Source organism: Carcharhinus amblyrhynchos, chromosome 7 (assembly GCF_965287045.1).
Source record: "Carcharhinus amblyrhynchos chromosome 7, sCarAmb.v2.hapA, whole genome shotgun sequence".
Lineage (NCBI taxonomy): Eukaryota > Metazoa > Chordata > Chondrichthyes > Carcharhiniformes > Carcharhinidae > Carcharhinus > Carcharhinus amblyrhynchos.
The window spans coordinates 3,381,690-3,408,805 of record NC_137330.1 but is presented as its reverse complement, the minus strand read 5'-3'; the positions used below and the strand labels follow the sequence as shown (position 1 = coordinate 3,408,805).

Genomic DNA, 27,116 nt, shown 5'->3' with positions numbered 1-27,116 from the left:
ACTGCATTATTGCAGAGTCCTGTCTTTGATAGATATTTCCAATAGTGACGACAAATTACAACGAGATTTCAGCCGACTGCAAACAGTCAAAATTCCTACAAGTCAAATTGCAAACTAATCGATTCTTATATTGATAGGAATTCCATTGTCAAAACCTCGATTGACAATACAACCCGGAAACAAATTGATAGAGGGAGATGTAGCGTCCTTCACGTGCTCAGTGTCCAAAGGCTCCACTCCTATTACTTATACGTTCTACAAAAACCTCAATAAGGAACTCTATTGGGAGACGACTAACTTGACTATGGTTACATATGGAATCATTGAAGTCAACAAAACCTCGGAAGGAAATTACAGTTGTTGTGTTGCAAATGAATGGACAAAGGATTCCCTGCAGAGCAATTTCGTGTGGATGGCAGTGATAGGTGAGTCAATGTTAATAAATGATGTGAGATAAATGCCGTGAATCGATTTAAGATAAGTGTGTATATAATAATTCTGCTGAAGCATATTTGCAATAAGCAACTAGCTGCCTCAGTTATTACAGGTGACACTCAGACCAAGGTATGCATTTGCCCAATTATCACCACTCACGTTCCTTTTGTTCTTTATTCACTGAACTGTGCAGGATGCAGACTCATCTCAGCATTACTCCACCCTCCATACACAGTTTATATTTGAAAAATCAATAATCATTTGTGATACTGTGAGAGATCTGGCCATTTCACTGCAGAGTGCAATCGGTATTGCTGTGCAGACTGACATTTAAGGGAAAATGATCTCTTCCTATGTGATGCTTCCCTTTTGCTCGACCTTCACATTCAACCTCGACCACTAATAAGTTTCAGTGGGTACATTTTACAAGAAGTCACAGCAGATGTGTTTTCTCTGACGCCACAGTCCACTGCGTTTCCCATTTTCACTATTAGTTCTCTTTCTGTCCCTCAACATCCAGCATGGTACTACTCTTTCTATTATGTCTTCTCTCACACATACCAGTTGTACACTGGAGCAACACACACTGGCGCAGCTACTTCATCCCTCACAAAGCCTCCTAGTTTCTGGGGAATGAGGAAGTTACATGGAGAGAACGAGATATCTGTGCGGCTTAAAAATCTGAACTAAAAATAATTTTAAAAAAGGAAAAATATTATCCCTTCTCCCCTTCATCATGGGAACGAAACACAGATACATTTGTCCCTCATCCATTATACATTAAACTTGTTTGAATCAATTGTCCTGTTTCCTAGCTTCTATATGCACAAAGACATGCTAAATGTAAATTTTCTTATCATGTTCCATATCTCCGATCATTAAGAAATATGGCAACAGAAGCAATCATCAGGGAAAAAAAAACATGTCCATGGAGAATAGGTCTAATGCTCAAATTCACTCCAGTTTATGTGTCATATTTCCAAATTCAGCAGTTCCCACTGAAGTTGTAGCGTTTATTTGACTGGGCCTTTCTGGGACATTCATTTGAATTTAAAAAGTGCTGCAGGATGTCGAGAAAGCATGGATCTTTAATCCACTGCTGGCAACACACAATCGATTAGATCCTCAATGCTCCAATGGCTAAGCCAAAGTATTTGGCCCCAAAATGGCTCTTCCTAAAGTAAACCTTACTCATTAATTACAAATAGTCTTACATTACCACTCCAATGAAGTTACTGTGAAAATCTACATTCTGGCACCTGTTCGGGTACACTGAGGGAGAATTTGGCATAGCCAATCCACCTAACCCGCACATCTTTTGATTGTGAGAGGAGACTGGAGTACAGTGGCAGGAAACTCACGCAGACACAGGGAGAATGGAGAAACTCCACACAGACAGTGACCACGCCGGGAATTGAGACCGTGCCCTAGCGGTGTGAGGCAGCATTGCTAACCACTGTTCCACAGTGCCGCCCCGCCAATCCCAGATTGCATGTCTATCACGTTCACTCTCGCTACGCTCGGTTTGACTGAAGTGTGTGCGCTTCTACTGCAATGGCAGCTTTAATTCATAGTACCATAGAATAATAGAATCTCTATAGTGCTGATAGAGACCATTCAGCACATTGATCCACACCAACTGTACGACAGAGTATTATTCACAACTTTCATTCTACACTACACGTGATCGTTGTAACATTACATATTTACTCTGCTAATCTCTCTAACCTACACATCTTGAGACGCTAGGGGGCAATAATCATGGTCAAACGATCTAAACTACGTACAGTTAAACGTGGGACGAAACTGGAGCGCCGGGAGAACATATATATGGGGAAAACATGCAAACTCCACACAGACGTTGCCAAAGACGACATCGAACCCAATGCCTAGCAGTGTGAAGCAAATGTGCTTACCACAGTGCGCCGGTGCCTGTCAAAAGCGTTCTCTCTTTCCTTCAAATGAACAGGTCTCTCCATATGATTGAACTTTGATGGTCAGGCATCATATAACATTGCCTTCATTCTCTCTGTCGAGAGGGGCCTTTTTATTTACATGCCAGCTCTGCACAGAGGCGTGCATCTGCATCTCAAAAAGAAAGTGCATGACCGTCTCCGTCATTAAAATTCTAATTTGCCATTTGGAGAGTTGCGTGTTCCTCTGGTCACCAAGCTACCAGGAGGACGTGGAAGCTTTGGAGAACGAACGAAAAACATTCACCAGATCCTTTCATGTTCTCGACGGCTTTGGCTCTGAGGAGGGGTTGAATATGAATAAACTAGGAATCTTTTCACTGGAAGGAAGGACGCTGAGGGGAGACCTGGCAAAATTATGAGAGGGATAGACAGGGTGGATATTCCAAGGTTTTTGCCAGGTGGAAGTTTCAATTCCAAGGGGTCACAGGTTCAAGATGAAAGGGGGGAATTGTGGAAGATGTGAAGGGAAGTTTTTCAAGCAGAGAGTGGTGGGTGCTGGGAAAGTTCTGCCAGGGAAGGCGGTAGAAAAAGGCACATTAGCAACATTTAATAGGCATCCGAATGGTTTAAATAATAAGGCACGAATAGAGGCATACGGACCTAAGAAAGGCAAAATGACTTTCTGTTTAGTTACGGCATCCTGATTGTTGTCAACGTAGAGAGCTGAAGCTCCTGTTGATCTGCTGTGCGTTTCTTTTTATGACAGCTCGTGTTTACGCATGTTAAGCATCGGTAATTTCACATCAAATCATCTCACTGACACTTGGCGCAAAAATAGCTGAATTACATTTCCTGCAACCAATGCACCCCGGGCGATAAAGGGAAAATTTGATTGTTTTTGACCAATGCGTGGCAGTTTATTTTCTTGCAGTTAGAGGAATAATTATTTAGAACTAATATGCCACGCAGTGAGTGTGCAACTCGAGGATCCGATTGAAATCGATGCAACTGCCAATTAGCTTTCAGCCCATAACAGCATAGAACGCATTCAGCATATAGAAAATACATTCAACCGGCATACTGAGAGTTCTCCCAAAGTATGACTGACCTTTTTTCCCCTACATCCCTGCTTTTTCCTCAAAGCTGGACCATAGGAGCATAAGATATTGGGGCAGAAGTTGACCGTTCAGGCCATCTGTGGTTCTCCAGCTGGTATAATCTTAAAATACGCTTTCCTGATGCATCCAAAAAAAAACTGTTGATTGCCTTTCAGATAATAAATCTGTCACTGTTAGCATTGAACATCCCATAACCCAACGTTTATAGCCTTCTACTGTAAAGAATTTCCCAGATTCACTACTCGCAGAGAGAAAAATACCCCCGACCTCCCCCATTAGTGTCTTAATTGGACGACTCCTTATAATGAGATTGTGTCACCTGGTCCTAGACTTTCCCGCAGAAGTAAACTTCCTCTATCTATCTCGTCTGGCCTTACTCTGAGTAAGGCCTCTCATTCTCTAAACTGCAATGAGTTCAGACCCAAACTAATTTAATCTCTTTTCATATGAACATGATTCCATATCTGGGAACAACTAGGAACAACTGGTCAACCTTCTTCGGACTGCCTCCAATGACAATATATCATTCCACGTAGAAGCGGACCAAAGCTGTTCCCAGTATTCCAGTTCTCACCTTGTATAGTTTTACCAAGCCCCTAAGCCCCTAAATAGATAATCATCTGACCCTCTTTTCCTCAACCGTAGTTAGTGCAACGTCTGACACATTTTTGGAAGTACGTTGCCATCCGAACAGCGTTCTCGTGGCAAAAATAAAACGTTTCTCATGACTCCTTTGTTTATTTGGCAAACAGCTGAAATTTGGGCCGCGGGCTTAATAATCCAGCCATCGTTGGAAATCTCGTACAGTCTTTCCAGATTCCTTACAATCTTAACTGATTTGGAATCCATCACCATTCTCCAATTATAATGCCAATGATATTTGCACAACTTTGCAAATATTTATTTATTTAGTTCGATATTTAACTAATAAAATCTTGAACTATGCATATATTATAAAATGCATTTTTTTTTTAATTCTTTCTATGGCTCTAGTTCCTGTGTCGGATGCTTTTCTAATGTCAAGTATGAACACGAGTGAGATTTCCACCGGGGACCGTCTCGTTCTCCAATGTCTGGTGAGGACAGGCACTGCACCACAATTTCACTGGTACTTAAACAGTCAAAAAGTAGAAAACTTCAGCGACTCTTATCACTTAAACATCGATGGGAGCAAACTCATTATTAATTCATTCAAGAAAGACCAGGGAGGACGATATCACTGTGTAGCGACAAACAGTGGCATCGATGGAGCGGTATTTAATATAAGCAGCAAGTATATCGATGTCACGTTGAAAGGTAACATATTGATCATACCTGTTCTGATGTTTTGTATCATTTTGTATCAACATGCAAACAGGTGTTTTTTTTTCAATGATTTTATCAGGTTCAGTTCATGGAGGAATGAATCTTTAGAATACATAAGGCCTCAGCAGTGCAAAAATAATTCATTAAGCTCAATATGTCTTCAACGAACCTCCGAAAGAATATTCTACCTAGGCACACATCCTGACCTATCCCGTATAAACATGCACATTGATCATGGCCCGTCCACATAAATGCATATCTTTGGATATTAAGGGGCACCTTTTCATGGCGAATCTACCTCCTCTGCACAAGTTTGGATTGTTTGACGATCATGAATTAAGCAGGCATGGGGGAAACAGGCAAACACCACATAAACATGCAAACAAAGCGCCAATCGAAATCGCCTGTCTGGCAGAGTGTAGAAAATGTGCTAAAAACTGTGCCACTGGGTAATATCAATTGACTGGATTAACCTTTGCGGTTATGCGTTTAATTCCCTTAATGAATGCTCTTGGAATATAAAGAATAATATTGATATTGGAATTTAGAATCAATGTTGGATGCCATGAAACAATTATTAGTTATTGTGACAGCCGATGAGATTCATCAATGGCCTTTTGGGAAGGAGATTTTCCATCTTTACCTGCCCTGGCCGATGTTGACTGCAGAAGCAGATTGTTTTAGTTTATTCTTCCGTGTTCTTCGAGATGAATGAGGAAGCTAGTCAGTTAATTGACAACTAGTGATGGACAACAATTGCCTGCCTTGCTATTTTAGTCCCCACATGTGAAAAATATGTTGTGGTAAAACAAAAACAAATGTTGCCTGTCTGTACCTCAGGAAAACACCTCAGAAACAAGAAGGGGCAATTGGACTTGAAATGGCCTGCTCATTCGCCCCAAAAGCTGCAAGAAAAAGAGCGGCAGACTTGGAAAGGCAGAAAATTGGAACAATGGGAATGTTGATAGAGCACGGGTCGGAATTGAAGTGATTAGTAAAGCAGTCAAAGAAAAAAAAATCTAACTGAAATCAGCGTTGAATGTAACATGTAGATATGGCCAATATTTTATTAATTGAATTACAGTTCTAATCAAAAGTAAACTTTGAGAGGAAGATTGTCAAATTAATGGTAAATCTCTGAAAAAAATAACGGTTTAAAAAATGAGTAGGCACAGTGGCAAATAGCACTTCGTATTAAATAGGACCAATAGCCATTGTTTTTACGTTGCCAACCGTGCGGTTTGGGGACCGCAATAGAAGGTATTGTAACAAGAGATCATGTTTTTGTTAAACATGTTGCCATGTTGAATGTTTTTCTTTACCTTCCTGCGTCGACAGACAATGGCTAGGTGACAGCGAGTCAATGATTAGTTTGGTTACTTCAGACTCTCTCTTTGCTGTCTCATGCTTTCCCAGCTGTTGCGTCTCTTCTCTTCTCGTCATTCTACTTTTATTTCCACCCCTGTCGTCCAAAGCTAGCGAACACTGGCAAATTGCTTCTGATGCTTGTGGTCAATGCCAAAGGACATCAGGTCATCTTTGCAGACATCTTTGAAGTGAAGGGATGAGCGCCAAGTGGGTCTGGTGTGAGTCGCAAACACATTGTTCTTGAGGATCTCCTTTCCTGAAAGAGGCTTACATGCCCAATCTATCTCAAGCGAGCCTGACACTATATGCTGGGGCAAGTGGCTACCTTGAGGCCGTCTGATGTGCAAATGTGATGACAAGGATTTATGTTAGGCAGGAAAAAAATGGAATATGTTTTGGTGTTTTTCTTTGCTGGCATGCATTGTCCAGGCCTTACTACCTGCATGACAGACTGCTAAGTATGCAGGGTTGGAACACTGGAAATTTTGTTTGTATCAGCTGCGTATTTTACAACGTAATTGTAATCATTGCATGTTTCCTTCATTCTAGATCATGGCTATGCAGCGGTTATCACACCAGCCATTACTTCAATTCTTCTTCTTAGCTCTTCAATGATTGCATTGGTTTGCATCAGGATTCGGAAGAAGAGCCAAAGTGAGTATTGTTTGACAGTCGAGTGGATTGATAGGCACTCCAATTTCTTTGTTTGTAGCTGCAGCATTGCAAACGCATCATTTTACTTCTGGAGAGGCTGATCATTGGGGAATGGAAAATAAGCGATATTTACCGTGATACATGTGAAATATTCGTCAACTGAGATGCAGGCTTAACGAAATATACCTTCTTCATTTTGTAAAGGCAAGGGCGTGAGCAGTGAGAACCAATAACTAACTATGCATCTTCCCGTTTTTGTGCAGAGGCATGATATTGATGAAAATTTGGATATTTTCCTCAATGGTCTTGTCTTCGCCTTTCAGAATAAGTGCAAATGTATTGATTTTAAATGGATCGGCAAATTATACCATATGGGAAAAATGTGCTGATTGGTTGGGAGGTGGGATCTGTTTGTTCGAGGTGTTGCCGTGTAGAACACACGGAAAAACAGTTAAACAAAAATATCCCCAACGATATTGTAAAAAAAATATATTCAATTCTGGATGAGATGGTGCCAATGAACGTGCATTAGGGAATATTTTACCACCACACAGTTGGGCATGATATGACAGCACTAACTGTCCAATTTCAAGTGTGCCACGAATTATGCTAACAATTAGCAATGCGGCTCCCTTAGGCATGTTAGCTGCGATTTTTGTGAAATGCAAGGACCTATTCTCTGCAAACAGAAACAATGAGTTCAGACATAGTGAATTTTTCGAGTAAGCATTTGTATTGGGGGCATCTTTTCCTAATGGGAATGCCTGAGCTGGTCTGCACGACTGTTCTTTATTGACATTTTTTGACAAATAGTTGTGAAATAACTGTTCTCCGAGTATTGCCTATGATATCATCGGCCAACCAGAGTTCACTTGCAAACGGCCGTTTTGTGATGCAGTAAAATGCACAAGTCCCTTGGAATGTAGCATTTCCTGGATGTGTATTGGTATGTCAAACAGAAAATGTTGCTACAGTTTGCCTCCTCTCTTCCCCAACTTCACAGCAATAATTGAAGTTTCCAAAAGATTGTCAAATTAGATTTCGAAATTTTAATACATGGTTTCTGGACATGCCACATGATATCTAATTTACTTCACAACATGCTTCTCAAAAGTTTATGATTATGATACATTGATTTTTTTTGGTGTTTTCAAATTATTTAAGCGTCAGAATGCAACATCTTGTTGAAGCTTGTCTTTTTATATTTTAACCAGGTACTTCTTCCGGTGTTTCCCTGCCAGAAGGGTAAGCCAATTCACATATTTATAGGATCACTCGTACTGAGTGCATTGAATTCATCTTGCGCTCAGATCAGGTGACGTTGCTTAATACAAGTAGATGTTTGGATTTCTGACCTTCAAATTGGAAAAAAAACAATTAGAACAGATTTTTAAAAATAACCAGTTAACAACAGTTAACTATTACATTTCTTATCACATGTTCTAAACGTCGTGTGGTAAATAATTCATCAGTGAAGTGATGGAAGGCATGGAAATATAGAGCCATAAGAAGACATGTCGATCATCAGTGAAGAATAGTCAGCTCAGCATTTATTACAGCCTGTCAGTATTCCCAAGTGCGCCCTCCTTTTTGAGCTGAATGAAAAAAAAACCTGGTCGTTGTCTGAAGTACAGAGCATGTTATAAGAACATAAGAACATAAGAAATAGGAGCAGGAGTAGGCCATCTAGCCCTTCGAGCCTGCCCCGCCATTCAATAAGATCATGGCTGATCTGTTGTGGCTCAGTTCCACTTTCCCGCCCTCTCCCCATAACCCTTAATCCCCTCTCTTATTATGCTTTGTGGATGCCAATCAGCAGAACAGGGTGCAGCCATTTCCCAGGTCTTAATTCTTAATTGTTGTTTCATGACAAGTTATAATTGTCCTGTTTAGATGGCACTGACAGTTAAGGTCATGTTTTGCTCAGCTTCCAGCTCCAACTACGATTTTAGCTGCCTACTGGAGATATTGTCTAGCTTAAGTATGAGAAAAATAAACACAACAATAGCTTTAAATTGAGCAAATCTGTTGGGAAATTACATTTTCCCATCAACACTTCTTCTTATTCCGTTAACAAATTTAGCTACTGTTTGCATTATCGTACAAGTAAATGACAACTCAGCTAGAGTGGATGTTCTTCGCTCTACGATATCCATATCTTGAAGTTGCAAAAGTAAGTGAATCGATTTTGTGATTTCTTGCTCCCACGACATGAAACTGAAAACAACAAGGATGAAATAACAGTAAAGAATTGTAAACGTTTGCACCGCATTGGTTAGGAATCATCTGAAGTATTGGCGACAATTTGATAGACCGTACTCCATGAGAAATACAAACATTCATATAATGATGGAAAAGAGCTAATTCAGTACGCACCACATGTACAAACATTTAGCTATCAAGAGAGGTTGGAAAAATTAGGATTTGATGATTTGGAGCATTACAACATGTTTGAGTTCTCAATTAATCTGTCTCCAGATATATCTATGAAAATAATGATGTATGTGGACAGGTGAATAGAGACGAAAATAGGTGGCGTTTCTAACATTTGTGCTAATTCTTGGAGTTATTGGATTAAGGTTATTGGACTTAACTGTTGAACATAATAAGAACATAAGAACGTATGAAATAGGAGCAGGAGTAGGCCATCTAGCCCCTCGAGTCTGCCCCGCCATTTAATAAGATCATAGCTGATCTGGCAGTAGTTCAGCTCCACTTATCCGCCTGCTCCCCATAGCCCTTAATTTCCTTATTGATCAGAAATCTATCTACCTGTGACTTAAACACATTGAACGAGGTAGCCTCCACTGCTTCAATGGGCAGAGAATTCCAAAGATTCACTACCCTCTGAGAGAAGAAGCTCCTCCTCAACTCTGTTCTAAATTGACTCCCCCTTGTTTTGAGGCTCTGCCCTCCATTTCTTGTTTCTTTTCTAAGTGGAAAGAATCTCTCTGCCTCTACCCTGTCTAGCCCCTTCATTATCTTATATTTCTCTACAAGATCGCACCGCACCCCCCCCCCCCCCGCACCCCCCCAGCCTTCTAAACTCCAACGAGTACAGGCCCAATCTACTCAATCTCTCCTCATCAGCTAACCCCCTCATCTTCGGTATGAACCTGGTGAACCTTCTCTGCACTCCATCCAAGGCCAAAATACCCTTTCGCAAATAAAGGGACCAAAATTGCACACAGTACTCTAGTTGCGGCCTGACAGTACCTTGTACAATTGTAGCAAGACCTCCCTGCTTTTAGGTTCCATCCCTCTCGCGATAAAGACCAACATTCCATTTGCCTTCTTGAACATCTGCTGCACCTGCAAACTGAGTTTTTGTGATTCATGCACGAGGACCCCAGGTCCCTCTGCACGGTAGCATGTTGTAATTTTTCACCATTTAAATAATATTCCTTCCAAAGTGGATAACCTCACGCTTGTCAATGTTATACTCCATCTGCCAGCTCCTCGCCCACTCACTTACTCTTTTCAAATATCTCTGCAGACTTTCTACCATTCCTCCATGCAATTTGCTATCCTATTCATCGTTGCGTCATCAGCAAACTTTGTTACCCCACACTCGGTCCCCTCTTCCAGATCGTCCATGTATATGGTAAACATGTGAGGCCCCAGCAACGATCCCTGCAGCACACCACTAGTCACCAACTGCCAATGGGAAAAACACCCATTTATTCCAACTCTGCTTCCTGTTAGATAGCCAATCCTCAGTCCACGCTAACACTTTACCCCCAACTCCGTGTAACTTAATCTTTTGCAGCAACCTTTTGTGAGGCACCTTATGGAACACCTTCTGGAAATCTAAAAACACCACATCCACTGGTTCCCCTCTGTCAACCGTACTCACTATATGTTCATAAAAAATCCAGTAACTTTGTCAAACATGACTTTCTCTTACGAATCCATGCAGCGTCTGCTTGATTGAATCATTCTTTCCTAGGTGTCCTGCTAGTCCTTCTTTAATGATGGATTCCAGCATTTTCCCAACTACGGACGTTAAGCTCACCGGCCTGTAGTTACCCACCTTTTGTCTGCCTCCTCTTTTTAAACAGTGGCGTCACATTAACTGTTTTCCAATCAGCTGACACCTCCGCAGAGTCCAGTGAATTTTGATAAATTACAACTAATGCACCTGCTATTACTTCTGCCATTTCTTTTAGTACCCTTGCCAAATTATATGAACACAAATATTTCTCACTGGGGCCGTTTTCAGCATATAAACTCTTTAACAGAAAATGCTGGACAGACATGTCTGACAGTATCATTGTAGAAGAATGAAGTGAAAGATTCGGATCTATATTAACGTTCTACAGATAGGAAAGACTTATTCAATTCATCTCAACAGTTCCTGATTTTTTTCTAATAGTTTCTGTTTTGACTTCAGGCTTTCAGCATCCACAATATTTTGCTTTCATGCTTTAGATTCATATTTGACAGAAGTTTGTGAAATAATTATTTTTAAAGTTGTTCATCCGAGTACATGATATTGTTGAACTTGGTGGTTTATATGCATTTGCACTGTAGTAATACGTTCCAAAATAATAAAAAAAGAGCATTTCTAATATATGCCTGATTACTTTTGCAAATTTGTATGTCCATCACCCATCGTGAGATTTCAGTTGTTGAGACATTATGCTCCGACTGCTCCGGTTTCTTCCCACACCCCAAAAACGGGCTCTTAGGCCGATTGGTGTTAACAAATTGTCCCTAAAGTAGGCGACCCTCAATCTGGTTATAATTCCTTTATTGTGAAGTCCAATAGGCGTAGACAAAGGTCTTAGGTAGAAGTGGGCACTCACAATGTTAGAATGGCGGTGCGGGCTTGTTGGGCCAAAGGGTCTGTTTCCTGTGCTGTGTTGTTCTTTGTTCTTTATTATTCATTAATAATTGAACACATGTTTTATTGTACAGTGAGGCAAGTGCAAATCGATCTCAACCCTTGAATGAGGAGGCATCTGCAATCAATTTCGGACAATTTCAAGCCACTGAAAATAATGGTAAGTCACATGCTTTGTCATAGTTCGATTTTTAATTCAGATTTATATTGCATGTTGTGGGATTTGATAAAATGTCCCCTGATCTTGCGCTGTAACCCAGGACCATACTGCCTCCCCCTTGCCCAATCATGGAATCATAGAATCATACAGTGCGGAAGGAGCGCATTCGGTCCATCGAATCTGCACCAACCACAACCTCACCCAGGCCTTATCTCCATAACCCTAGCTAGTCCCACTGACATTCGGGGAATTTAACGTGGCCAATCCACCAAACCCGCACATCATTAGACAGTTAGAGGAAACCGGAGCACTCAGTTGAAACCCACACGCACACGGGGAGAATGTGCAAATTGTTCACAGATAGTGACCCAAGCCGCGAATCGACAAGGTCCCTGGTGCTGTGAGGCAACAGTGTTAAGCACTGTGCCGCCCCTGTGGGGAAAATATTCCTCAGATACCTGATTTCTTTATTTGCTGGTATGAGAAAGATCTAAACAGTTGTTCCATGTCATTGCGGTCCAGATATCAAGCATTATTTAGGTTGACCTAGAGAGGAAATGTATTTGTTGAAGCCTGTATCATCAAAATCTATGATTCTATTTGGCTCTGTTCTGTGCATGTTCCTTCTTGCAATTTGCCTTCACGTTTGGCATGGCAAAATAAAATCGTGCCGTTTTGAAAGTTTTATTACGTTTAAATTAGCAGGAAATAAAAATAGTTAAATGAGTTACGTTTGCATTCATGTGTTTTGGGTTTATGGTACATTTTAAGTTTAAGGTTAATTTATATTTCTATAGTTCTGTGTTAGCAACGGTAAGACCATAAGGGAATAAAATACAGTTTTATTTCAGTTGGAAGAATTTGAACTAGAATTAAGGAGCCTTTCGCATAATCTGCTAGAATAGGCCATGATGGAGTCAGATGATAGCGGGCCGCCAACTGAAGAACCTCGAAGTCGAAACACTTGGGCTAGAGATAGAATTGAGAACGAAGAAAATCCTTTTTCATCGGAAATAACAGTCTGGAAAACTATTCCTTTTAAGGTTAAATTACGGACAAGGATCATAGACACTAATTAAAATGATACGGCTGCAAGCGGCAGGCCTGAAATGACATAAATTTGCGAGAAGCCAGGATTCAAGGAGACTCAAAGATTGGTGACGCATTACTCCAGGACGCTGAAGAAGTGTGATCGTGTTTGTACAGCTGACTATCTGAGGCAGTGTGGGTAGTGGATGTTTAAATGCACGTAGTCCTCCAGAGAGAGGAACATTGAAAGGAAAGCTTGAGACCCGTCTGGTGGTTTCTTTGTGAAGACACCAGGAGTAAGATACAATTTGGGAAACATTCCAAGCCGTGTTATTCCAGAGCAGAGTTTGGAATCCATCTTGTGAAAGGCAGAGCTTCATTAATGAGAAATCCGTTTAATTGGCTCGGGGTGGTGTTTGTCAGTTTGTTTCAAAGAGTGGCGTGTTTTTTTGGTATTCATTCGTTGAGTACGCGCGTCACTGGCTGGCAAGCACTTATTACCAATCCTCAGTTACCCGAATGTAGTTCAGAGTCAACCGCACTGTTGTGGCCCCGGAGTCACATGTAGGCCATATCAGGTAAGGACGGCAGATTTCCTTCCCTAAAGGAAATTGTCGAACCACGTGGGTTTTTTTTTCTGACAATCAGCAATGGTTTAACGGTCGTTGGTAAATTCTTAATTCCAGATTGTTTTTATTGAATTCAAATTCCACCATTGTCAAACGAATCTGTGTATTTCTGTAAGTTAATATTTCAGGTGAAGGAGCAGTGTGAAACAATTCGCCGTGTAATATTGTTTCATTGTGTTGTTAGAGATGCATTAGGAATTTATATGATCAGTTTATAGCCTTGATCTATGTTTCTAAACATTACACAGCAGGGACTATCAAGCTGGATCCCACCTTGAGAATTGACTCGTCCAGAAGAAACATCACCTTTTGTTGGAACACTATTCTTTTTTTCATTTTGTTGTTTTGCTGAAGGTTTATCTTCCAGTTTGGGCAGGGATGTTAAAGGCAGTGGCTTGTAGAAGATCATCAAACAGCTATTATCGGAACCTGACAGTCGAAAACATTAAACCACACCTTGAGTACTTAATGAATCTTTGGCTCTGACTTCTCATCAATATCATAACTAAACATTCCGGGAAACGATTGTTGGTCTTCGAAGAAGGAAATACCTAGTATCTGGATGGTTAACCTAAGGGAGAAGAAGTTAATTCCGCTGGTCAGCATAACCCCATTTCTAATAAAATATACATTGCTGGGCCTTAAAATTTTAAGCAGGAAGTCAGTTTATGCATTTTAAGTCATAAAACTCTACAGCACAAAAGCAGGTCTTTTGGCCCATCCATGCTGCACCAATTTCCAAAAGAGTATCCCACCCAGACACTATCCAAGTATCCCCGTGAATTGATCACACTGATCCCCCTAACCAGCATCCCAACCCAAGCTCACCCTAGAAGGCAGATGGAATTTAATCCGGACAAATGTGACGTAATGCATTTTGGAAGGTCTAATACAGATAGGAAATGTACAGTAAATGACAGAACATTTAAGAGTATTGATAGGCAAAGGGATCTGGGTGTACAGGTACATAGATCACTGAAAGTTGGAATGCAGATGGACAAGGTAGCGAAGAAGGCATATGGCATGCTTGCCTTCATCGGCCGGGGTATTGTGTTTAAAAAAAGATGGCAAGTCATGTTGCAGCTTTACAGAACCTTAGTTAGGCCGCAGTTGGAATATAGTATTCAATTCTGGTCGCCACACTACCAGAAGGATGTGGAGCCTTTGGAGAGAGTACAGAAAAGATTTACCAGGATGCCGTCTCTCTTCCCAAGTCTCCAACTGATCTGTATCATCCTGTATCCTCTGATGGTCCTCGTTGATATACACGGAACGGGGTGGGGGGGGGGGGGGGTGGTGGGAGGCGGGCATTGGTTTAAGGCGCACAAGGTTTAAAGGAGATGTACGAGGCAGATTGTGTTTTACACAGAGACTAGTGGGTGCCTGGAACATCCTGTCAGGGGAGATAATGAAAGCGAATACGGTAGTGACTTTTAAGGGGCGTCTTAACAAGTATATAAATAGGATGGGAATAGAGGGATATGGTCCTCAGAAGGGTAGAGGGTTTTAGTTAATTCGGGCCGCATGGTCGGCGCAGGCTTGGAAGCCCGAATGGTCTGTTCCTGTGCTGTAATGTTCTTTGTTCTTATTTCTTTGTATTCAATGTTGTGACCAGTGAAACCAAGCATGCTGAATGCCTTTTCACCACTCTGTCCAGCTGTGACATCACTTTCAATGAGCTATGAACCTGTACCCCTGCATCTCTTTGTTCTGCAACTTTCTCCAACGCCCTACTGTTAACAGAGCACTCCTGTTCTGGTTCAATTTACCAAAATGCATCATCTCACATTTATCTAAATTAAACTTCATCTGCCATTTGTCCCGAAATCTGGCAATCCGAGATAATCTTCTTCCCTGTCCACAATGCCATCTGCAAACATACTAATCATGCCTCCTATATTCTCATTCAAATCTTTCGTATAATGACAATTAACAGTCCACCCAGAACCGATGCCTCAGGCACACTGCTGGTTACAGGTCTCCAATTTCAAAAACAACCCATTATAACCACCCGTTGTCTTCCATCATCAAGCCAATGTTGTACACATTTAGCTACCTCGACTGGGTCCCATAGTATGCACTCTAGGGATCCCATAGTTCTACATTTGCTTTCTGTGGAAAGTTGATAGTGGGAAATTCACCTCTCAGATCATTTTACAAGTTAAATCTGTTGTTCTTTTCAGTTACACTGACGGTACCTCGACTGAAGTTGAGGTTGTTTATGTTTTAATGTGTGCAGTTTGCATCGCAGACATCATGGCTTTTCAGTAGACATCATGGCTTTTCAGGCAACTGCATATCTTGAAGTCCTCTGCCAATTGAAGCTTTGTTATCTGATATGTGATCCAACCTGAATCTTTTACCAGTAGATATCAGGAGATGAAAAATGAACTATGGTAGAAATTCAACCGAACCTCTTTAGTTTCAGCAACACAAACATGTTCCTCAACTGTTCTTTTCCCGTGGCTGCTTATGGGTAATTTAGCCTGGTATAGGAATATTTCTGCCACAATTGCTCCTAGTAGTTTTTTTTCTATATGAGGTACAACCTTGGCTGAAGTAGGCGTTGATAGGTCCATGCAAAGGCGTGATTGCAACAGTCAAGACGCTGTCCTTGATTTTTGATTCGTGATCGCAGAATTTTCTATCCTTTCCTTGATCAAAGAAGGTGGAAGAGAAAATATCTGGCGTGCGTGGGGTCTTCAATTATCTCAGTTGCTTTTTCAGGCAGCGCGGAGTGTAGTCAAAGTCAATAGATGGGAGGTCGATTTGTGTGTTCCACTGAGTTACGTTCACTTTGTAATTTTTTTTCGGTCTTGGCCACAGTAGGAGCCATACCAATGTGTGATGCATCCAATAGTGATGTTTATTGTGTTGCATCTGTAAAAAAAAAATGAGAATCATATCAGACATGCTGAATTTCCTTCGCCTCCTGAGAATGTAAAGACCTTGCTGGGGTTTCTAAATTATAGCGTCAGCGTGGAGGACTAGGACAAGTTATTGATGATCTGGAGAGCTGGACACTTGAAACTCTCGTCAATTTCCATGCCATCCACGTTGATGCCAACAGGAGCATGTACTCCACTACGCTTCCTGAAATCGATTAGCATCTCATTTGTTTGACTGGCATTGAGGGAAGGATTATTGTTGTCGCAACATTTAATCAGATACTCTGTATCGGTTTCCCGTACACCACCTCATCTCATCAATGTCTCAGTTGGGATCCACTGCACTGCTGTCACCATCGAATGTTAAAATGGATTTGGGGCGGAGTTTGGCCACATGAAGATATGTGTAAGGAAGATCGTAAGGGAATGAGGACACAGCCTTGTGGTTCAACGGTGCTGAGGATAATTGTGATGGAGGTGTCGCCATGGAACCAAGGAATTTGGGTTTCACTTGAAGTGGAACGGTTGAAAACAGAAATGTACAGTATTCGTTTCCCGGAGTTCTATGTTGAAACACGCCAGTGGACAGCATAAAACTCCTTTATATTTGACATTCCTTATTTTGAACATGCTCCACCCTTCCATCCTCACCCATCCATTGGTCTGTTCACCTTCTTTCCACACGTCCATCCATCTACCCGTTCGTCCCTCTCCCCCTTCCTCCCTGCATTGCTCTCTGCCTCCCTCCCTCGCATCCCTCCCTCTCTTCCTCCCTCCCTGTCTTCCTCCCACCCATATCCCTCCCTCTCTGCATTCGTCCGTCCAACAATCGTTGACCCATCCGTCCGTCCATTTGTCTGTCGCTTATGCACCTATTTATATATTTTTCTATGTGTCCATCTTTCTGTTTCTCTGTCACATCCTCTCTTTTTTCATTCACACTTAAATCAAACACACACACACACACACACACACACACAACAACATCAGTGTTGCATTATTTCTGAGCAATTCTGCTCTCTTATTGCTAGTTTAACAGTTTTCCCATTTAATTTAGATGCTACGAAAAGCGATGCCAATCTGGTTTATTCACTTGTCTCAATAGCAACAGCACAAGACCTTGGTAAGCTCTGTTACTTTTTGGATTCTTTGTTAATTAGATGACAACTCCAGTTACTGCTTATTAATTTTTGTTAAATGTTATTTTTTGTACAATTGCATCAACAATGTGGAGAGATTCTTCTTCAGTTGCACTGATCACTGTTGAGACCGTATTTGGAATATCGGCTACGTGATAGGTCACCTTATTTAATCAAGGATGCAAATGGTTTGGAAGAAGTTCACAGAAGGTTTACTAGGCTAATATACGGAGTCGGCAGGCTGTCTTAAGGGAACGGGTTGAACAGATTTTACGTTCTAGATTCTGCCGTAAGGGGGCACATCCTTATCAAATACATGTTGTTAAGCCACCTAAGGACCTTACACGTTACAATTTGTCTCTTACTATTCGTAAGTCCAGTCAATCTAAGTTTAGACTTCATTTTTTCCTCATAAGGCAAACTATGTTCCAAGTTTCACACTGCTAAATTTCCTCTAATCTGTGTCCAATATATTCACATGTTTCCTTAGATGTGATGACTAATCATGATAGATGTGATCGCAGAAATTCAGTGTATTAGAGAACAGTGTGTATTCAATTCCCCTCTCAATAGACAATAGAATTATCTTAGATTTGATCATTATTGGCGGCGCCTGCATGCTGACATATTACGATTCATGTTCCGAGTCACCCAAATCACTCTAAAAGGCAGAGCTGTGAAATATCTCAGCCTTCAGATGAAACTTTGCGTTTTTAATTACCCTGCCAAAATGTGTAATTTCACATTTTAGCATTTTATGTTCCATTTGCCATTCGTTGTCCACTTAACCTATACACATTCTCATCTAGAATCCTTATATCCTCCTCGAAATTTATTTTCCTATCTTTATTTGTACAACTAGAAATTTCGCAAATAGAAAGCGAAGTCCCCTAGTTGAATTCATTTAAGATGAATGCAAAGGGCAGACCCTCCGCCCCACTGCCCCCCCCCCCCACACCCAGCCGCCGCCATTTACACACCACTCATCACACCCTTTCAAACAAAACATTTGCCTCTCCTCTGTTTTCTCTTGACTGATAATGTTTCGACTCTTCCTTATATTACCCTCAAACCGTGCGATTATATTTGACGCCAAAACATTGACATTGCAATAGTTTTTTTTTGAACTCCTGGTATGATTTTATCCGCAACACCAGTTACTTCTTTAAAGTGCACAGGTAAATTAGCTGAATAATGAATTTCGTTTCCAAAACCATGCTGATGCTGCTTAACTACCTTAGATGGGTAGATTAGTAGACGCATAAGATTCCTACAGTGCAGAAGAACGCTTTTGCTCCATCGAGCTTGCGCCAACCCTGTATCTAGGAGCGCATTGCCGCCCTAACCCCACAACCGCGCTCATGGATCATGGCCATTCCACCCATCCTTCACACTTTTAGACACTCCGGAGCAATTTCGCCTGGTCCATGGACCTATTCGGCACATCTTTGTACTGCGGGAAGGTCCGGGAACACACGGAGGGAACTCACGCATACTGAAGGGAACTTGAAAACTCCACACAGACAGGCATCCGATCGAACCTGCGTCTCTGGCGATGTGCTGCAGCAATGCTCACCCAATGTGTCAGCTTGCCGCCCAAGTGAAAACTTCAGACAGCCACCCAAGTTCAGTGCCTGCGACAACGCTACCAGGTCTCTTTGAGTGCATAATGTTGGTTAAATAGAGATTTGAAATTGTTTTCCAGGGTTACGGGAGTTCATGCAAATGCCTTCCACCTTGGGCATTCGAAATATTGGTTTGTGTCTATAACGCATGCGATTGGGCACATTTGGCATCACTGAAAAGTATAGAAGTCGCTGAACGTTCGTTTGTCGTCAATTTCAATTTATTTTAGTCTACTTTGGGTCAAAGAGGGATTAAAATCCATGGGTGCAAATTTAGTGATTACACTAAAATCGTCATTGCACATGACTGATGAAACACTGTCGAGTCGTTAAAGTCCAATTAAAAACTGTCGCTTAATTTTCAGATATCCATGGAGGCAAGGCAAGATGTAATCAGGTACGTTTTATTTACGGAAAAAAAACATAATAATAAATATCATATTAAATTCCGGTGTATTTCCAGCTTAAACATTAAAACCTAACATTAGCATAACAATGGTCGAATTGGTGTATACACACTTTAGAAAAGGTATGCATGTGTTGAAAAAAAGACTTCATGCCTCAGTGTCAATAATTTTAAACGTCGCCCTGCAGTGAACGTTCATCTTGCTTCTGGGACATTAATTAGGACCTTTACTATATAACATAAAATGGCCAATTTTCATCTATCAGATTCAGTGGCAGTTTTAAGTCCCAAAATCAAACTGATGAATCTTTTCAATTTTTTTCTTGCAACCTCGTTGAGAAACAGCAAATGTCGGTTCGGGACAAAAAAAAATTAAAGCGGCAGCAGAGAATAACTTATATCATGTTCATTACAATAGAGATTTCATTCCCACTTGCTTCCAGGGCGATCATGATGGGTGGAAGTTTCAGATGCACTTGTGATGATTTTGCAACAAGATCTTATTTAACATTTGGAAGGAGTGTTTTTTTTTCAACTTTTTTAGGATTATAGTTGTCCCTTCATGGGACGCAGATGCTACAAGGGAGAGGAGTTTTTTTTAAAATCAATCACATTCATAACTGACCTTGGGAAGGCAATGGTAGACTGCCCACTTCCAACTCTTCAGTCCATTTACTAGAGCCATATCCATATCGGTATTAGCAAGAAGTTCCAGAAGCAGAGCCAAGCGGCCGGCAGTTGTTAGCACGTCTGCCTCCCAGGACCAGCGACCCATATTTAATTCATGCCTTGGGTCTGTGTGGAATGTGCACGTCCTCCCGCGTCTGCATAGGCTTCTTCGGGGTACTTTGGTTGCCTCCCACTGTCCACAGATGTGCAGGTTGTTTGGCCATAATTAGTGTCACAGGATGTGTGCATTAGGGGATTAGCAACGTAATACTTGACGTTTTGGGAATAGGGCTTGGATGGAGTTCTCTGTTGGAGATCCAGTGCAGCTTTGATGGACCAAATTACGTCACTATAGTGATTCTATAGGAATGTGAAGAAAACGAGATATTTTTCTAGCCAGGGTTGTCTGTCAATTCGAGGGAATTTTGATGAGGCCTGTGATTTTACGTAGCTCCTGCACTTGTCCTACTGCATAGAAGAGGTCTCGGGTTTACAACTGCTGTCGCAACACGTCTTATTAAATTCTAAGACGCCAACATTGCAACCTGGAATCTTTTTGAAATGTTTTGTCGCAAGAACCCAGTCTGCAGGTGCAGCAGGTGATCAAGAAGGCGACTGGTATGCTGGCCTTTATAGCAAGGGCGATAGAATATAAAAACAGGGAGGTCTTGCTGCAACTTGCAGGGCACTGGTGAGGCCGCAGCTGGAGTACTGTGTGCAGTTTTGGTCGCCACACTTGAGCAAGGATATTCTGGCCTTGGAGGGAGTGTGGAGGAGGTTCACTAGGCTGATACCGGAGATGAGGGTGTTGGACTATGAAGAGAGACTAAATCGACTGGGACTGTACTCGTTGGAGTTTAGAAGGATGAAGGGGGATCTTATAGAGATGTATAAGATAATGAAAGGGGTGGATAGGGTAGAGGTAGAGAGATTCTTCCCGCTTAGAAAGGATAGCAGGACTATAGGGCACAGCCTCAAGATAGAGGGGGGCGGGCAGTTTAGACCGGAGTTGAGGAGGAACTTCTTCACTCAAAGGGTGGTGAATCTCTGGAATTCTCTGCCCGTTGAAGTGGTGGAGGCTACCTCGCTAAATATATTTAAGTCATGGGTAGATAAGTTTTTGACAGACAAGGGAATTAAGGGTTATGGGGAGAGAGCGGGACTACTTCAGATCAGCCATGCTCTTATTGAATGGCGGGGCAGGCTCGAAGGGCTAGATGGCCTACTCCTGCTCCTATTTCTTATGTTCTTATGTGTTCTTTTATTCGTTTTTTTTTATTGCAAGAACAATGCCAAAATGAAACAGAAGTAAAATGGCATAAAGATTGGTGAAAAGGTTGTCATAGCCATAATATCACTGGTCGAGAAATCTACAGATTGCTAATAAATCCAGGCTTGGCCTGCAATTTTCATAGCCCACGAAATGAAAAAGGGTAGGGGAACGACAAATCCTGCCAATTATGCTTAAATGTAGCTAATTGTGAATTGTAAAGAATAGAATTGTCTACACATTTACCTTATGCATATGGCCCACCAATTCTTAGTAGAACTAAGAGGAGGAGCTGATCATTTTGCCTATCGAGTCTTCTGCCCTATTCAGGATGACTATGGTTCATTTTGTCTTTCAACTGTGCTTTACTTTCCAATCATTCCGCATCTAGAATAAAAATAAGTCTCCATGCCAATCTTAATTATAGTTGCCCATGGATTAATCCGACTCAACTATGTAAAGGTAAACCACGATGCTGTGGTATTGGATCAATAAGTGTGCCAGACTAGGCAAGAGCAGAATATTTCCTCACTGAAGTTTGAAAAGGGATACTTTACAACAGTCCATGGCAATTCAACATTAGGAGATTGCTTTTGAATTTCAGTGATATATGTTGAATATCAATTCCACCATCCACTTTCTTGGAAATTGAACCCATGTCACCAGAGAATTGGTGTGGTTATCTGGAATGTTATGTAACAATTCTGTAACATTACTCCAGCGCCATGTCGCCCCCACTCCTCCACCATCCCACCCCACTGCCACCCTGTCAATTGCAAGAATACATTTTTCCTTCCCATTTAACCCCCAGTTTACAAATTAATTGAATTTATGTTCTGAAACTGCTGTGTTGGCGTTTGAACTCATACCCTGAGTTATTAGCCCTGACAGTTGGGTTATTATAAATCAAGATTACCATGATGCTGCAAGTATGTTTATCTTGTCGGATGTTTCTCTTTAAATTTCAGAATAACATGGAAAGCCACAACGAACATTTTGTTACGTATGCAGCGCTTCATCATGGCATGAAGGACAATCATTTGGAAACACTTGAAATGGAGGAAGGTGGTGATTATGAAAACCTCCCACGGAGCTAATAGCAAAAGAGGACGTAAAAATGAATGCACCATTTCAGCTACTGATGAATGTGGCAGGGGCTTTTGCAGTTCTAAGATGCTAAAAACGGAGTTAACAAGGACACACTCATTTCGGAACCAGGCTGAATACCTACAATTATTCGGAAAACTGCACATTGCACAGTCGATTTCAATGTGGTGTCGTGTGAATATTGGCTTTCCACATTGCAGGGCACAGCCTTTCTATGTTTAACCTGCATCATTAGGTTTGTTTTTCCTTCGTGGACTGTGGGCATTACGAGCTACTGCAGCGTTTATCGCCCATAAATAATTGTCCTTGAGAAAGGTATCGGTGAGCAGGCTTCTTGATCAGCTGCAATGAATTGGATACTCCCGCAGTGTTGTTTCGGCGGAGAGGTGTGGGGGCGGGGAGAGGGGGGGGGGCGATGGGGAGGAATATTTCAGGAATTTAACCAGTGACAATGAAGGCCTGGTCATACAGCTCCAAGGCAAGATTATGATAAATTCAGAATATACTCCGTTGTCTAATGTCTGTATATTCCCATTCAAAAAAAAATCTTGCATGGTATGCAGACGTCGTTGTCTGGGGAAACATTCAACGTGCATGCCCAAAAATAATTAAGAGTCAACAATATTGCTGTGGCGCTGGTGGCCAGGCCACTTAAGGACGGCAGATTTACTTCCTCAAACCACCTTACTAAACCATACTTCTCTTCAACTACTGACAATGCGTTAATGGTCGTCGTTCGGCTTTTAATTCCAGATTTGCATTGAATTCATTTTTTACCATCGCTCATATTGGGATTTGGGCATGATCCCCAGAACATTGCGAAGGGTCTACATGTTTTTAGTCAAGTCACAACGCTACTACACCTCTCCCCAGTTTAACTGCTTATAAGTTCAACGTACCTGCATCCTCGCTCTTCTTTTTGTGCGTAGAAACCTGCATAATCTGAAGCAAAGGCATTTTATGATAGATATCACCTGTCACTGTATTCCATATGTCCAACTGAAATTCTAAAATACCGACTAGCTGATTTTGAATGCATTTGGGGTGTCCATGCATTTGAAAAACAACTGGCCTTACCATTGTAACAAATGACATCAGAAAAATATAACTCAGCTGTCTGACGTTTCTCCTTAGCGCACAACATGCAATGCAACGGCAAGCGCAGATTGCATCACAGACAAAGTTTAAATTGAGAGCCATAAATAGGGATATTGCGAGTCGGATGTGAAATGAATTGCATGGGTATGAACAAATTACGTGGATGCTGATTATCGCTTATAAATAGCTGAACATAATTATGTAGAGCTTATTTCTGTGGAATAAAATTGGTGAAATGATATATCAGTGTTTGAAAGACGACAGATCTGAGAAACTTGAAAGTATAAAAGGTTTAATTGACCCCTTATGTGTACTTAATACCTGTTAATTCGCTAGAACTTAGATTGATTTTTTTTGCTGCTAAAAATAGTTTTATTTTTCTTCAAATTATACCCACTGTCTTACTGAGAAAATCATGTATCAATCCCCAAACCGCCCGAAGTTCCTTGAGCCAAAGTCCTAACATTTGAGATGTCTATAAAACACACAGGGATTCCGTTTAATGCTACCTACCAGTTCCTTTTCATGTTTCCCCTTTCTTCTCTTTATATGGACGCTATATATTTAAATTGGGTTTCAGCTGGTTACGTAGCATTATATTCCCCATCACCATCTCTTCCACCCCCCTCAGGGTGCTCTGTACCCGTTCATTGAAATCAATGGTTCTATGCATCATTCTCTATTCACGTCGGCGGTCACTTTAATTCTTGTTTATTCCCCCAGTTATTAAACCCTTGTCGCTATTGTTGTTTTCTGCTCTTCTTTTCGCCTTCCCTCACTACAGATGACCCAGCGATGGGGCCATGGCCTAAGCTCCAACCCCATTTCTCAATCGAGCACCCCTCTCGTCAATAATCAGATCTGGATAACATTGGTGTGTGGGACGGCTTCAGGGGATTCTTGCACTAGCTTCCGGATTTTGTTTGACTGTTTGGTGATCGTCCCGTGTCCCTCTGGCTCTCGGAAGATTCATATGCTGCAGGGTGACCATGCCCATAAACATTCGACATTAGAACAAACACCGCAGTGATGCCAGTTCCGGCATGAGCTGAATTCCTGGAGCTCCAGCTTCTGCAATTGCCCACTCTTCCTGCTTAAGTGCGTATCCAGGGCACTGAAGCATCCTGGAGTTTGAAGGTCGCCCAGTACATGCACCCAAGAAAGCGGAAAAGACCTGAAATGTCTGTAGCTACTTGCTATAAACCTTGTTGCAGTAACAAATATTATTCTGCTCGTAAAACATACACCTGCTAACATCGATATCGCTATAATTAATACATTTTGTATAATAGTATATGAGAACGAGTCACAAGACTAGGGAGTATTCAATGGATCGCAGTCATTAGGATGCTCAGAAGAACAGACATATATGTGAATGCTAGTCCACAGATTTCCTAAGGCAGAGAGAAATGTAGTCAGGTAATTTGTAATGCATACGAGACACTCGCCTTTATCAGTTGTAACATAGATTATGCGAGGCGAAAGATGATGTCAGCAGTTGTCAGTTGAAGTTCAACACATCTCGAAACGTTGACAGTATTCTCTCTCCAAATATGATGTAAGGGCTGCTGAAATTGTCCTGCATTTTCCACTTTTGTTTCAAATTGCAACATTCGCAACATTTTGCTTTTATAATGGGTTAAGTTGGAGCCATACAGAATTTCAATTAAGCTACAGTTGGGTAATTGTTTGCAGTTCTGATTGTCTCACTACAGGAATGAGATGATCACACCGGAGAGGGTGAAGAGGACATTCTCCAGGATGTTGCCTGGTATGGATCATTTGAGCAAAGAAGACAAGCTGAAATATCGGACTGTTTTCTTTGCAGCAGGAAAGGAAGAGAGGGTGCCTGGTTGATCTATGCATTAGAGGTATGGACACGGTGGATGAGAAATATCTGTTCCATTTAGCTGAAGGCTCAATGGAGACGGGATCGAACTTTAGTGTGAGGTTTAGGAGGTTTACAGGGAAGATATATGAAGGGGATGGTGGAAGTCTGGAATGCAGCGTCTGGGCGGATAGTAGAGGTGAGACACCTCATAACCTTCAGAATGTGTATGTGAAATGTTATAGCATTCAAGACGCTGTTAAGTGCCGGCATACGGTATTGGTGCAGTTTCACTGTAGCTTTGTCAGTGCGGACTCTGTGGGCAGAATGGTCTCTTCTGTAAAGTACAACTTTATGATTGCAGTATATTTCACTGCTACTAATAAATATTCCCAACGCATACAAACCTACAAAGAATCATACATGTTACAACGAATACTTGCCTTACCAACTGTAACACTGTTACATAATACAACATATAACGCTCACTAGCAATTCATGAAGTTGTTGTTATTTGTCTTAATATTAGTAAGCCTTTTGTTCAGACAGTTGAATGGACTTAGTACCCCCCCCCAAAAAAAAAGTCAGAACAAACAATCAACTCACAATGTTCCAGTTTCAAATTTTGATTTTATTCTCTTCAGCACCAGGTTGCCAATCTATTCTCTCCCCAGGTAGCTCCCATGTGGATCAGCGCACTGCCTCTCACTGTGCTGATTTGCTCCAGGCAAGTTGACGCTTCAAGTTTGGAGTCTCGATGTTTTACCTCCATAAGTGGTTTTCTTGTGATCAACCCACTGTCGGTGCCCCTACAAGCTCTCTCCAGTTAAACTGAACGTTCCAATCTGGATCTCCACTCATTCTCTCCACGTTAAAGAAAGTTGAGCGATTGGGTGTTAAGGTGTTGAACAATAGTATTTTAAACTGTATATATGCAAAGCTATGCCTTCTTGCAACAATACATGGATTTAAATATCCATAACACGTTGGCGTGGAAAGATTTAATGACTTACACACCACTGAGTGAATAATGCTATCTACTTTCCAGTCCCAAATTACCATCTGCATTTTCTTGGTTTCCCGAACAGTGAAAAGAAGCTAATTGTGTGAACCTTGACAACCCTTTCAGAATGTTGCACGTGTCAACGAGGTCAAATCTTCTTATTTTTAATTCCGGAGAATCCATACCTCATTCAATCAACGACTCACCAGAAATTAAATCTTTCAGTTCATGAACAAAACACGTTCACCTTCACTGTACGTATCTCAATGTAAGTGTACCCCTCTTAAAATGGGAAACATAGAACCACAAACAGTAGTCCAGGTATGGTCTTATCAAATATCTCTGAAATTGTAGCAAGATTTGTTTTTTTTTTCTTTTATTATAGAGCCCTATCAACAAATGCTAACATACCACTAACCTTCCTAATTGTTTGTTAGCAAATTTCTATGCCACCTCTAAGAGGACCCTGCAGTCCCCTGACCATTAACTTTTACACATTTTACACCTTACAAAAATCGTTTTGTTTCCTTCTCCCGACACGAGATAGCAACATTCCAACATTGTTCACCATCGGTCAGAGTGATATATAATGATTTAATCTGCCTGTAGCTCCTTACAGTGTC

The 27,116-nt window shown here is 41.4% G+C and overlaps 1 protein-coding gene across 1 annotated transcript in view; it reads left to right on the top strand.

Annotated features, from left to right (window-relative positions):
- The window catches only part of LOC145345306 (Fc receptor-like protein 3), a 36,399-nt gene extending 13,750 nt beyond the window's left edge, over positions 1-22,649 (top strand). Inside the window, exons 5-12 of the mRNA XM_080193122.1 lie at positions 138-425; positions 4,463-4,765; positions 6,692-6,796; positions 8,011-8,041; positions 11,717-11,802; positions 17,406-17,471; positions 19,478-19,509; positions 22,426-22,649. Coding sequence (XP_080049248.1) covers positions 138-425; positions 4,463-4,765; positions 6,692-6,796; positions 8,011-8,041; positions 11,717-11,802; positions 17,406-17,471; positions 19,478-19,509; positions 22,426-22,554 — 1,040 coding nt within the window. The 3' untranslated portion in view covers positions 22,555-22,649. The remainder of the gene's footprint in view (positions 1-137; positions 426-4,462; positions 4,766-6,691; positions 6,797-8,010; positions 8,042-11,716; positions 11,803-17,405; positions 17,472-19,477; positions 19,510-22,425) is intronic.
- Positions 22,650-27,116: the final 4,467 nt, after the last annotated feature.